The following is a 13,674-nucleotide window of genomic DNA, read 5'->3' on the forward strand; positions in this document are numbered from 1 at the left end:
TCGATAGGTGCTTGACCCGAACCTGTTGGTTTTACAGTCAACAGTTAAGTTAGAATCTGTTGGTTTACACGTTTTCTGTCCTGTTTGTAGTGCAAGGTATTCCTTCTTTCAGCTCGTTTCCTAAGCAGCATCAGAAACATAATTACACAGTTTAGCATCTCACATCGCAGTTCGTGAATTAACGTAATGACCAAATGTTCTCTACAAGATGACATTTGACCCGTCATCCATAACTGTTAACTCAACAAAAAATAATGGGCGGAAAAGATAATCTATGTTGACCTCGGAGTGTCGCTAGTTTACAAAGTGTAACAGCTCTTCCTAGTCGAAGGAGCCTTTGTGTTCGGAACTAAATCACAGGCCACGTGGGCACGTGCCACGAAGGTATCATCTGTCATGGAAGCCATCAACAGCAGGTCAGTGTACTCGCGTGAGGTCACGACTGTTAAAGTTCCGTAATAGGTTGATATTCAGTAACTGAGCGGAAGACTACATGCCAGAAACCTATTAGTGCTTTACTTAAACCTATTGATAAGAATCGCGTTGGAGAGGTCACACTCAGAGGTCACGTTCAGACAACATACATAATTCTACCTTACAGTTTAAAATTGTCAAGTACGTATAGTTTAGTATGGCGGAAGAAACTTTATTAAAGACGATAACAACTGTACAAGTTTTTAACTTTCGATAAACGTGGTTGTTTAAAACTGTATGGAAAACGTAATGTTAAACGTAGAAAATTAAGTGTAGTTCAGTATCTGAAACTAACAAGTCAACAGTATTAACAGAGTTCAAATCTATATACTTTACTATCACGATGTGTTACCTCATCAATTTAACAGGACCTTCGCTGTCACGATGTGTAGTCTAACCATTTAAGTAAGGTATTTAATGTTACGATGTGTTCTATAACCATTTAAATAAGACATTCATTGTCACGGTGTAAAAGTTATTTAATGGCACAATATGTTAAACATTGTAATAAGTCATTTAATATCACGATGTGTTAAACATTGTAAAAAATCATTTAATATCACGAAGTGTTAAACATTGTAAGAAATCATTTAATATCACGATGTGTTAAACATTATAAAAAGTCATTTAATCTCACGATGTGTTAAACATGTAAGAACTCATTTAATATCATAATGTGTTAAACATTGTAAGAACTCATTTAATATCACAATGTGTTAAACATTGTAAGAACTCATTTAATATCACAATGTGTTAAACATTGTAAGAACTCATTTAATATCACAATGTGTTAAACATTGTAAAAACTCATTTAATATCACAATGTGTTAAACATTGTAAGAACTCATTTAATATAACTATGCGTTAGATATTGTAAGACGAGTTTTAATATCACAATGTGTTAAACATTGTAAGAACTCATTTAATATAACTATGCGTTAGATATTGTAAAACGAGTTTTAATATAACTATGTGTTGGATATTGTAAGACGAGTTTTAATATAACTGTGTGTTGGATATTGTAAGACGAGTTTTAATATAACTCTGTGTTGGATATTGTAAGACGAGTTTTAATATAACTGTGTGTTGGATATTGTAAGACGAGTTTTAATATAACTGTGTGTTGGATATTGTAAGACGAGTTTTAATATAACTGTGTGTTGGATATTGTAAGACGAGTTTTAATATAACTATGTGTTGGATATTGCGCTAGCCGTCCCTAATTTAAGAGTAAAAATGGAAAGTCGGAAGCTAGTCATCACCACTCACCGCCCACTCTTGAGTTACTCTTTTACTAACGAATACTAGAATTACCCGTAACGTTATAATATCCTCACTGTTGAGAGGGTGAGCTTAGTGTGACAGGGATTCGTACTTGCGACCCTAACTACCTGGCCATGCTGGTCATTTAGCGAAACAGCTGTTCTCAAGTCATGCTTGTGTAGCGCGAAATTCCAGAGAAAACGAACGACTGATATAAATTATTAAAATATTACCGGTTTCATATAATTTCTTTCCTCCTTCTTCGTATTTCGATCTGTATGTATCACGCTCTTTAATTTTGATGTTAACAAGAAATCTATCTGTCAAAAAAACTTGTAAATTAATTCTAATTGTAACTGACCAGTTTAACCAGAAAATGTATTTTAAATGAATAGGAGCTATCAATTACAGTATGACATTTCATTAAAATGTTACTTGCCATTAAGCAGACTATAATTAATTAATAGAAAGTTTGTTTGTTTTCTGAATTAATAAATAAAACTTATTTCAATAATTATAATTAGTTAATAATTTTCCTGAGTGCTAGTATGTTTTATTCTCTGTACTTGTGGTGTCACGTGCAAACAACAATTATTTTCATCTTACTTAATTTTAACAAAGCGGTCTGGATTAAAACAATTAATTGTAGGATACAAAACATCGCCCAACAATGTTAATAGTCCACCATCAGTTAAATGATTCGTTATACAAATTTTCATTTTTCGAGTAATATGATGATGTTTCCTGAGACAGGCCACACCTACGAACCACAGATGAACATCACGCCCTCTAATGTTATACAGTCTATTGTACAACAACTATATGCTCGTTTGTTGGATTTATAGCAAAGCTACTCAAGGGCTACCTGCGCTAACCGTCCCTAATTTAGCCGTAATAGACAACAGGAAAGGCAGTTAGCCAACACGACCCACCGCTATCTCTTAAGATACTCTTTAACAACGAGCAATGGGATTGACCATAACTTTCTAACGCCCCCACGGCTGAAAGTGTAAGAATGCTCAATGATAGAATTTGGATCAATGGCACAACGATTGTGAGTCAAACGCCATGCTAGGCCTTATATCATCTGAGGGCTCATTATTTATAATACGAACTTATATTACTTATCTTTGCTACAAATATTTCCAAATTGTTTAATACAAATTACTACATGGGAGGTAAAAGAAAATATTCTTATTTGCAATTTTTCTAACATTATTTTCCCTCAAGAATGAAAAGTGGGTTCAAAGAATTATCAAACACACGACCATAGAAGTTAGAATAGTCTGAAAAATACAGGATTACTTTGCTAGTACAGAACCGGTTTAAGATATTCCTTGCATTCAACTAATCTATTCAGTGCACATGATTGTGCAACAAGAAACCAAAACGTTGCTTCAGTAAGAGTTGTACAATTTCAGTTTGTCCATACAAACGACTTATACCCAGTATCACGTATTTCAGGGTCAGAAAATTGGCGAGAGGATTGGAAGTTGGTAATGGAAGAATTAAACGTACACAGAAGCGAATAACATTCAGAGGCCTAAGACCTCCAGTAAAGTTAACTTAGGCCTATATGTAGCTTACATAAGTACACTATTTGAGTTACCTTATCTGGATTAGGCTTAACTACAATGATACCGCTTAACACAATGACACCAGAAGATAGCCAACATTTTTACAAACATAAATGGTTACTTGTGAATTTTTTTCTATAAAATTTCAGTTATATTAACACCAAGACTTAATTAACTATTGGAATTCTAAATGAACTATATCAAATTTTGAGGCCCCCAAGTGGAACAGAGGTATATCCGAGGGCTTACAACGCCAGAAACCGAGTTTTGATAAAAGTAGTGAGCATATCACAAATGGATATATGTATAGGCTTATGCTTAACTAGAAACAAACTAAAATCAGATTTTGAGAAACTTTAAGCAAAACGAAATATCTGATAAAGACGGTCATATCTGAAACCAGTATACCAGTTCGCTAAAAATAAATAAACAACTTATAATTTCAACTGTTAAGTTTGTTTGTTTGTTTGTTTTGAAATTTCGCATAAAGCTACTCGAGGGCTATCTGTGCTAGCCGTCCCTAATTTAGCAGTGTAAGACTAGAGGGAAGGCAGCTAGTCATCACCACCCACCGCCAACTCTTGGGCTACTCTCTTTTACCAACGAATAGTGGGATTGACCGTCACTTATACACCCCCACGGCTGAGAGGGCGAGCATGTTTAGCGCGATGCGGGCGCGAACCCGCGACCCTCGGATTACGAGTCGCACGCCTTACGCGCTTGGCCATGCCAGGCCCAACTGTTAAGTAAAATAAAGATTTTTTAGTGTGTTTTAAGTAATTTAACCTGCACTGCAAAGTATTGAAAAAACCTCAAAATTGCCCATTTCCCCCAAATTATATATTTTTTAAAATATTAAATAAAAGTAGATGTTACGAGAATTCTTAATTGAATTTGTTCAGAATATAATGGTTTTGCAGGGTAAGACAAAATATCTTAGCTATAAGGCCTAATGATACAATTTTTTGTACAATATAAATAATATTTTAGAAGGTGGTCTAAAATGTCTCTAACTAGTGCCAAAACTTAACCCTTGGATTTTACCTGAAATGATAAAACTTAGATAGGTCTTATCTGACTAGTCGTTTTGGCAAAATAAAGATACTTCCGTAGGTATTAAAAACTAACTTTACATATACACACACACACACAAGCATTGAGGAACTACCTTTGGGACTTAAACTGAAAAAATAAAACTTTAATAAGGTGAAAGAAATTTGTAATTATATAGTTTGTATTTTTGGCAAAGCTAGTAATGAAACCTACTATCGTCCACAGTTTTGAATTATTGAACAGAAGGAAGACATCTAGACAGCAGTATCATATCATATACCACTCATTGCTAAGGGACTGATTGTCACTCTTATAACTCATTCAGTGGAAAGGTGGCGAAATATTTATATCGTAGTACACGGATTCGAATTCGACCAGCTGGCTTCAAAGTCCAGAATTATTCCACAGGACCAAGTCATATTACGAAATATTGTTCGTGCAAGATGTCTATTTAAAGATAGTGGATATTTTCCAAAAATCACCAAAACCTAATCTTTGGGATGTTAAGTAAAATTATGTCTTACTGACAAGCCTTAGCTAAAGTTATTTGCGTAGCAGACAACGAGAATGCTAGAGGTGGATCATTTCTTTACAAAATAATTAACTAACTGAACACTAAATCCAAGGATTTCATATGAAATCGTGTATTTTGTTGAACCTAAACATATATTACTTAATCAGCACATGACGGGCATGCTTGAAAGAGTTCAACATTTTGAAAAAGAAACAAAAACCTGAAGGTTAAAATTTTCAAGTTAAATAGTTGATAACATGGATAAAAAGTTTAGTAAAATTCAACGGTGATCAAAATTTAAAGAACACTGACAATTTTAGATTTTATACATATTACATGGCACCTATAGTAATTTCCTGCTCACAGGAGTGACTACAATATCACAGTTTTCTATTTCTGAATATTTCGTGTTAAATTTGAATTTCAAAAATACATAACTTTAAGTATAATTTTCTATTTTTGGAACTCATCTTTATTCAAAGGCTTTTTCCTTAATTTGTCTACGCAACGAATAATACTTTTGTGAATTTTAATTCGTGATACGAAATTCAAGATTTTATTTTCATGCCAATCAAAACAATAAGTATAATAACAAAAACAATCAAGTGAAAACCTAAATTTTGCTGTTTAAACTTACATATTTTTAATAAAACCCCATGTTAGTTTTAGACGAAAGAGCTTTTCCTACTTAAGCCTATTTTCCCCTCGGTGGGCTGAGCAGATAGCCCTTTGTGGCTTTGCTATACGAAAAACACACACACTACTTAAGCCACCTACAGTTAGGAATATCGTAACAGACGATAAACCACAGAGGCCTACGATACGTACTACGTCGTATTCTTAGGTAAGGTTAATCTGATTATAATAATTGTTATTTTTTGCAGGCTTTTAACGAGAAAATGTGCAGTTTCTAAGTTGTTTTTTAGTTACTATTCTTATTACATTCGTTGTGTGAATTAAAGATGGGAGACACATCCTTCTCAACTTTTCATTAACAGTGAATCTCCACGTATTCCATCAACGATAGGATTTGTTCTTGCAGAGAATGCAGCAACCATTTGTTCCCTCCCTTGCCGTTTTTAAAACAAAAACTAAACCTAATAAGAACAAGTACCCGTCTCTAAGTGTTTCACGTATTACTGTATTCAAGAAAGAGTACCACACATAGAGATAAAAAAAATTAGTTGAATCGTGAATTTCCATATATCCATTGTAAAACTCAATCTATTTTCGTACATGTTCCATCACTTAATCATAAGTCGTCTCAAGAATTATTATTACTGTGCTCCAAGATAGCTCCAAGTATTAGTTGAAGGTTGTTCCAAATACGTTATTACAATAACTGCTTACGAGCATATTTCACAACTGAAGAAACCCTAGTACCTGCACAATAAAAAAAAGACGTGAAACTACAGGTCTTGAGTTGAGAATATACTAATTTATTTATTTAAAATGGCCTTGAGTTGAGGGTACTACTAAATCAGTATATGATCTGCTAAACAATGTCTTGTATAGGAAAAAAAACTTGAGCTGAAGATATAACAAATTTATCACCTTAGCACTGCCTTGAAAAGAAGGTCAAAGGTTAAGAAGGTTGCTGTTTCCCATTAAACCTCCCCATCTTAACTCTAACAACACAACCTTTCAGTCGACACTCAGGCTTATTAAAACGTTTCTGAAAAAAAAATACTTCCATTTTCAGGAACACATATTGAAACGTAGCCAATTATGACTTACTTTTACCTGATATAAAAAAATGTTTTTCATTTACGGCTCTTTAAATTACAACATGTATTAGTAAAAGTCTCAAGTAACAGCACGAGAGAAAAATGTTTCTGTTCCCGAGATTCCATGTTGGTAATTCAGACTTTGTTAGGAGATGCTTGACACCTCTTTTGGTTTGATTATTTAAAAATATTTTGAATGATTAGATTTCACTTCATAGTTTATCCAGACACAAATACCTATGGACATGCCTCACAACCAGCATTAAATAAACTAAATTGTATTTCAAAAGATATTTAGTAAATGTTATTTTGTTTTTTTCTTATGGAATTTGTTACATTGTACAGCTATTGATATTATAACCATTAGATTAAATCGATAAGGAATTTTACCGAAGTCAATACCATGTTACAAAACCTTAAACTAAAAGTAATTCAAATTGAATTAGCTGTTATGCGACCATATGGATACTTAATTTGTATAGATGGCTGGTATATACTTATTCGTACAAAAGGTTATCGCTGTATATTTTTTATCGTCATTGTTTTCAATTTTGATACATGTTTAGGAAAGAATTCTTATTTTCATTTAAACGATTCGAAATGTATTTGTATATATTCCTACCCCCACTACAAAATATTAGAAAAGCTACTTCCGGGACTATCTGCGCTAGCTGTTTCTAATTTAACAGCGTAAGACTGGAGGCAAAGGCAGCTAATCATCACCACCCACGGCCAACTCTTGGGTTGGATAATGAATAGTGGAATTGACCGTCACATTATAACTGAAAGGGTGAGCATGTTTGATATGACACGGATTCGAACCCGCGCCTGTTAGGATTACGAGTCGAGTGCCTTAACCACCTCGCCATGTCGGCCCTCTATGGACGACCAGCGTCATCTAATTAGTAATGTAGTGTTATCGAAGGTCCGACACAGTAAATAATCGACAGCGTAAATTATAGGCGTCCATAATAAAAATAGAAATTTTTGAACGTGTCATGAAATCCTCAGTCACTAGTTTTGGGGTAAGTAAAAAACAAAATAACACTAAAATATTATGATACAAATTTTCCCAAACAAATTGTGAAGGTTAAGGAACGATATCTTTTTAAACAAAAACCTGTTGTAAATGAAAATAATATTAAAATTACTTTTGTTTTATTTATTGTTAAAACATGCACTTACAATAAATAAATTATAATCCTTCACAGCACGTTATTTTCTTATAATAACAATGGGCAACAAATGAAACATAAGACATGGAGGCATTGTTGGCTGACAGATAACCGTTGTTCAACGTTTTCTTGTTTCTCGTATAAAAGGCCCAGATCTGATTATATAGTAAAACCACATAGTTTAGCACATTAAAGTGTGGGCCTATATTCGTTTTCTAAGCCAGAGTATCATGTCTGTTATTTACGGCCACCCACAAATTATACTTACTAGTAAAGCAACAAAACAGACACAAGGTCCTGTCAAGTTTTTAGTTAAAGTAGATTCGTTTACACATTAACTAATATATTCAGCTTTACCACGAGTTAAAAAAAAACAACCAAAAACACTATCTGTATAAGCTACAATTTATACGATATGTCTCGTTAGAGGGCAGCACTATACAGTAAGACGAGAAAACTGAAGAGGTTTGGTATAAATAATTCCTTTGAGGCTCTGAAAATTAGAGCTATTGTATAAAAATTGGTTTTCAGTATTTTATTAAAAAGTGAAATCCATATTGAAAAGTACAAAAATCAGAAATGATTGGCTACACTTATCAATATCCGGTCTTAAACTCTCACACTGTTCCGATGACAGAGTAAATTGTACACAAGCTACATAATATGGAAACAGAAAGTCGGTCAGGTTCAGTCATTTAAATTAAGTTTTATTTGTATTTAAACCCGAAGCAATAGGCTATCTATGCTGTGCCCATAACTGGTGGTAATAAGCTGTTTTTTAGCATACAACTCCACATATTCCACATATTTCTCGCAAAATCACTAGAGACTTGAAGTTGGGTAAACATTCTATTGTGTTAAAACCAAAAACGTTTCGAGTTATATTTCGTTAAACATTAATAAGTAATTTCATTTAATAAACCTTAAACCAAAGTGTTTTCAAATACTACCTACCTAACACATTTGTAAAAAAAAAACAAGTTCTAATTACTGTTTGCTGTAGGTTTATTGAATTCTGCACAAAGCTACTCGTAAGATATCTTTGATAGGTATCCTTAATGTTAAAATAAAAGACAAAGAGAAGGCAACTAGTCATCACCACCCGCTGCCAACTCTTTTACCAACAAATGGTGGTCAATTGCGCTTTGACGGTTGAAAAGGCGAGCATGTTTGGTGTGACGGGGATTCAAACTCGTGACGCTCATATTACGAGTCAAGAACCTTAATTATCTGGCCAAGTAGAAGTGACTGTTACATAATAACATCTACATGGCTGAAAGTTCGAACGATTATTGTTATCAAATAGTGGGATTAACTGTTACATTATAACGTCTATGTGGTTGAAAGGTCATGCAATTAAACTATGGTTAACTATTGTGTGTCATACTAAACTCAGAAATATTTTTATTTTTGTTACAATGCTTTGCTCAAGTCAAAGAAATATTCTAAAATATGTTTATGGAATTGTAATTTTTAACCAGAATGCACCATACGTGCACGTAGAATAAATGGCTGAGCCAGAGAACTCGAGTATGCAAGTATAGCTGGCCACAATTTTTTTAACTACTGACCAGGAGTGCAACCTCTTACCATTACAAGGGATCAATCTATTTGAACCAAATACTGCAATTGACTGTTATTTTTTAACACATTCACAGTGATGAGGAAGAATCACTGTTTGGCCCGATAACTCTTCGATCCATTAGATGACAGTAAAATTTGGACACACATTTAGAAGATAGGTTCCAAACTTTTAGATATTGTTTTGGGTTATAGATTTTAATGTTTTTGTTCAACAGAGGGAGAAGAAAATTCATTATGGTAGCCTGAACATTGCATCCTTTTCAACCGAATAATCCAAAAGTACCTGTTCAACGTATCATAACATTTGAAAGAGACGTAAAACGAGCTTGGGAAACTTTAATTATAATAATCCACCACTGACCAAGCTAAAGGAAGGGGGTACCATAAGTAGTTATTGAAAATACTGGCTTGAAATAACTACTAAGTGCAGATGACAAGATGGCTGTTAGTCATTGCGAGCATTTAAGTTAAACCAATAAATTCATTGAAACAAAGTAAAACAAAACAAAAAAACTACAGTTAATATTTCTAATCCTTCAACAAATTGAACCATAAATAATGCCAACATTCAAGGATAACAAAAGTGATCTCATGTTTTTCCTCAAACAAATACATGTACGACTCTGACCTACAATAGTGTTAATTAATAAATTAAACTACCAGTTTCTTGTTAGAACAAAGAAGTAAGGCTTAACAAATTTTATACTGCTTATAAGAACAGCACTGACACTAATAAAACAAGTGTAAGAAGAGATCAGATCACGTGTAATATATGTATCCATTGCAGAAGCAATATGCGTATGTATACCCAAGCTACTAATATATCAGTGTATAAAATATGCCATTCATAACGGAGCCCTGAACGATACATATCAAAGCTATTTCTATTTAAGTAAAATATAGCAGTGTATAAAGTATCCTGTACCAGTCTAAGTCATGTATATAAATACCCACGGTTTTTATTTTTTGAACACGTACAAGAAAGAATTTTGCTCTAAAGAGAAGATTAGGGGCCCTGTACCATGTATGTTTGTCTAAAATACTTTTCATTTTAGTAGAGAATTACTTTGAATAAAAAGAAAGGAAAACGGCAGACTTCAAGTGTCGCCACAAAGGAAAATTCACTTTCCAAAAGTACTAGTTTCCATTCTAGTGCCAACTTGCATCTTTGGAATATCGTGATGTAATTGAAATTACAGAGACATTAGTTACTACATTAAAAAATCCTTCCCAGCACCGGAAATAGATATAAATTAACCCCAAAAAATCTTACTGGATACACAATTTTATTTGAATTACCTATAAAGTTATAGCTAGCAGCTATTGCCAAGTCAAGAGTTTCTGATAAAGACAACCTACATTGTGACTAGGTGATTACATGTTGATTCTCTTTCAACAAACCTGATATGTATGGAAGTTGATCAAACTGTCACCTAATTACCACTTGAACAAGATAACAGTTAAAATTAATTGTAGTGTACAGCTGTTTCATTTACCTCGAAATCCTATAGTTAACTTTTGCAAAGGTTTCTCAATCCAGGGTAATTAATAGGTTATAAAAATGGCATTTAGGGAATTCCATATTGAAGTTCCGTTTGAGTGGTCAAGGGAGAATTACCTTCCAGATTATAACACTTGAGAATTAGTTCAAAGTGCATGACACATAAACCATGAAATGGTTAAAATGATTTCAGTAGAATAATTTTGTGTAATTTCAGCCAACAACTGTATATTTAGTTATTAACACAAAATCTAATTTAAGACATTTTCCATCTCCAGTTATATATGGATTAATATTAATAAACAGTATGAGATTTGTTTTGTAGTATCCGAAAGTAAAGCAAGTAATTACACCTGGTTCACGTAACACTCTTAGCAGGTATTAATTACACCTGAACCAGATTATAGTACCACTAACAGGTTTGAATACCAGATCTCAAGATGTCTGGTGCAATCCAGTGATATTAATTACATATGGAACAAGTTTTGCTAGAAATAACAAGGCCTGTTTATCAGGGCTCGTATTTTTTTACTAACTACAGATATGGTAGTTAACCCTGGATCTGTCTATACTAACAGAGACCAACTCAACAGTTTCAAGACAGTAACAGTTTTTTGTTCTTTTCTTTATGGAAACCAACAAGAATATGAAAGTATTTTTTGATCAGAATACATTTATTTCACAAATCTGAGAGTCTCTTTAAAATAAATGTTAATAAATTAAAGTTATGGACTATTTTTTTTAGAATTAGCTTATTAAAGGTAACCTAGGCTAGAACAACTCCAAGCAAAACCAAGGAATTCTTTAACAATACACCAAACTACGCAACACAAAAACTGTTTTATTTTAATCACTAATTAATAACACCATGAACAAACACTATTTTGACTTTATAATTTTTAATGACATTACTTGCTGTAGCCTTTCCCAGGGTGACACATACATTTACTACACAACATTTTTCTTTCTTCACATTTTACTGTGTTATTTCTAGTGCTAAACTTGATGGGGTGTGACTAAGAACTCGTAGTACTGTACAAAAATAGAAACTTGTTCAACAATAGCTATCCCTGATGGCTCATGCCTACTAATGACTGGCCAAATCTATCAGTTTAGTGGCATAAATTTGGTGAGATCAGCTAAACACCAGTATTTAGAATCTTCCTTTTAACACACACAAATTTCCGAAAATCTCTTTCCATATGCAAGGCTACATGGACAACTGAAGAGAAGAAGGTCATCTGGGGTACTGTGTGCTTTGTATCGAGTGTCATTTAATATTCGTGGGGTCACACCACGGCCGTGCGACCAGCCTTGTGAACCTCCATGTTAGATGAGGTTGCCTGGTGTTCAGATTGTTTACTTGCTAGTTGTACTTCTGAAGCATCTGTAAAACTACCGCTCGTTTGGTGTTCGTCTTCCGAACCTTCGCCGCCGCCGCCTACCTCAGGAGTTGAGGATTCGACTCGACGCCCAGATTCTAGGTCAGTCAAACTGGGTGTATGAACTGGCTGCTGGCACTTCACTGCTAATTCATCATATGTATTAAAGTGAAGGAAACAGATTAGGACTACAGTCATGTTGTCACAACCAAGTCCTCCCATTTGACAGTCCGGGGCCAGACATCTCGTCATGAGCTCTTCACATATCTAGAACGAAAACACACAGAAACATAAAAGACTCGGTAAAGGATAGTCATGAATAATAGCTGTTTCATGCTCTACACTGTTTAAAACTCTGAAGCACACAAAGTGAGCACACAATCTTACAACTACCTTTTAGCTCAAACAAGTGCAAAACATTTACAAATAAAAATACTTTATATTAGTAGCAAAAAATGCCATTATAACTGTGGATGTCTTACTTTTAAAATACAATCAATAACCTTGAATAACTAAGTTTTTACTTGACGTACACGAGTTTTAGTTTTGACAAACATCGTTTTCTCTCAACCTATAAACCCTATAAATGACTACTTTTAAACAGTGCTCATAAGTTTCCAAAATTCAAATTGTGAAATAATTTATCAATAACAGAACTTGAAGAATTTGTATATTAGTATTTTATTGTTATTTATATTAATAACCTTTGAAAATATCCATGGAAAGTTTCATAGTTCATTTCTTATACATGCAAAGTAGAATGTAAGTGATTCATAAACTCATAAAACACAAAAATAAATACAGATAACATTCAATATTTTCCTTTCAAAAGATATTTCAAACAGCTATTATCAGCAGTACCATGGAATTCTCTTATCAATCTTAGAATGTTTCCTTATTCCATAGTATAGGTTCATATTTTTTATGAATCTATTATTTCTTGAAAAGAAAACGATTCATGCCAATTTGTTCTCTTGGTAGTTTTATTAGTACGCCCTCTGTTGCAACAATTTGATGAGGTTCCACTGAACAACTATCAAAATGGCTCAGCTTCTGACACTGCTAGACCCAACTGATCCAAAATGACTACATAGGATTACTTTTTATCTATATTAAATGTACATTTAATAAAGTGGTTTCAACATTAAAATATTGATTACTCTGAGTTACCGTATAAATGAACCAATCACAACATTATATAATTAGGAACAAATCTGGGAACCTACAGTTTTATTGTAGGATTATCTATATATGTAAACACGGCTAACCTACAGTTCTATTGTAGGATTATATATATGTAAACACGGCTAACCTACAGTTTTATTGTAGGATTATATATATGTAAACACAGCTAACTTACAGTTTTATTGTAGGATTATATATATATGTAAACACAGCTAACCTACAGTTTTATTGTAGGATTA

The 13,674-nt window shown here is 33.4% G+C and overlaps 1 protein-coding gene across 8 annotated transcripts in view; it reads right to left on the reverse strand.

Annotated features, from left to right (window-relative positions):
- Positions 1-11,689: 11,689 nt before the first annotated feature.
- LOC143228641 (putative protein phosphatase 2C T23F11.1) overlaps positions 11,690-13,674 on the reverse strand; it is a 30,147-nt gene continuing 28,162 nt past the window's right edge. For all 8 annotated transcript variants that reach the window (XM_076459871.1, XM_076459877.1, XM_076459875.1 and 5 more), the window contains one exon: positions 11,690-12,517. In XM_076459871.1, coding sequence (XP_076315986.1) covers positions 12,158-12,517 — 360 coding nt within the window. In that variant the 3' untranslated portion in view covers positions 11,690-12,157. The remainder of the gene's footprint in view (positions 12,518-13,674) is intronic.

The sequence above is a fragment of the Tachypleus tridentatus genome, chromosome 10 (genome assembly GCF_004210375.1).
Source record: "Tachypleus tridentatus isolate NWPU-2018 chromosome 10, ASM421037v1, whole genome shotgun sequence".
NCBI lineage: Eukaryota > Metazoa > Arthropoda > Merostomata > Xiphosura > Limulidae > Tachypleus > Tachypleus tridentatus.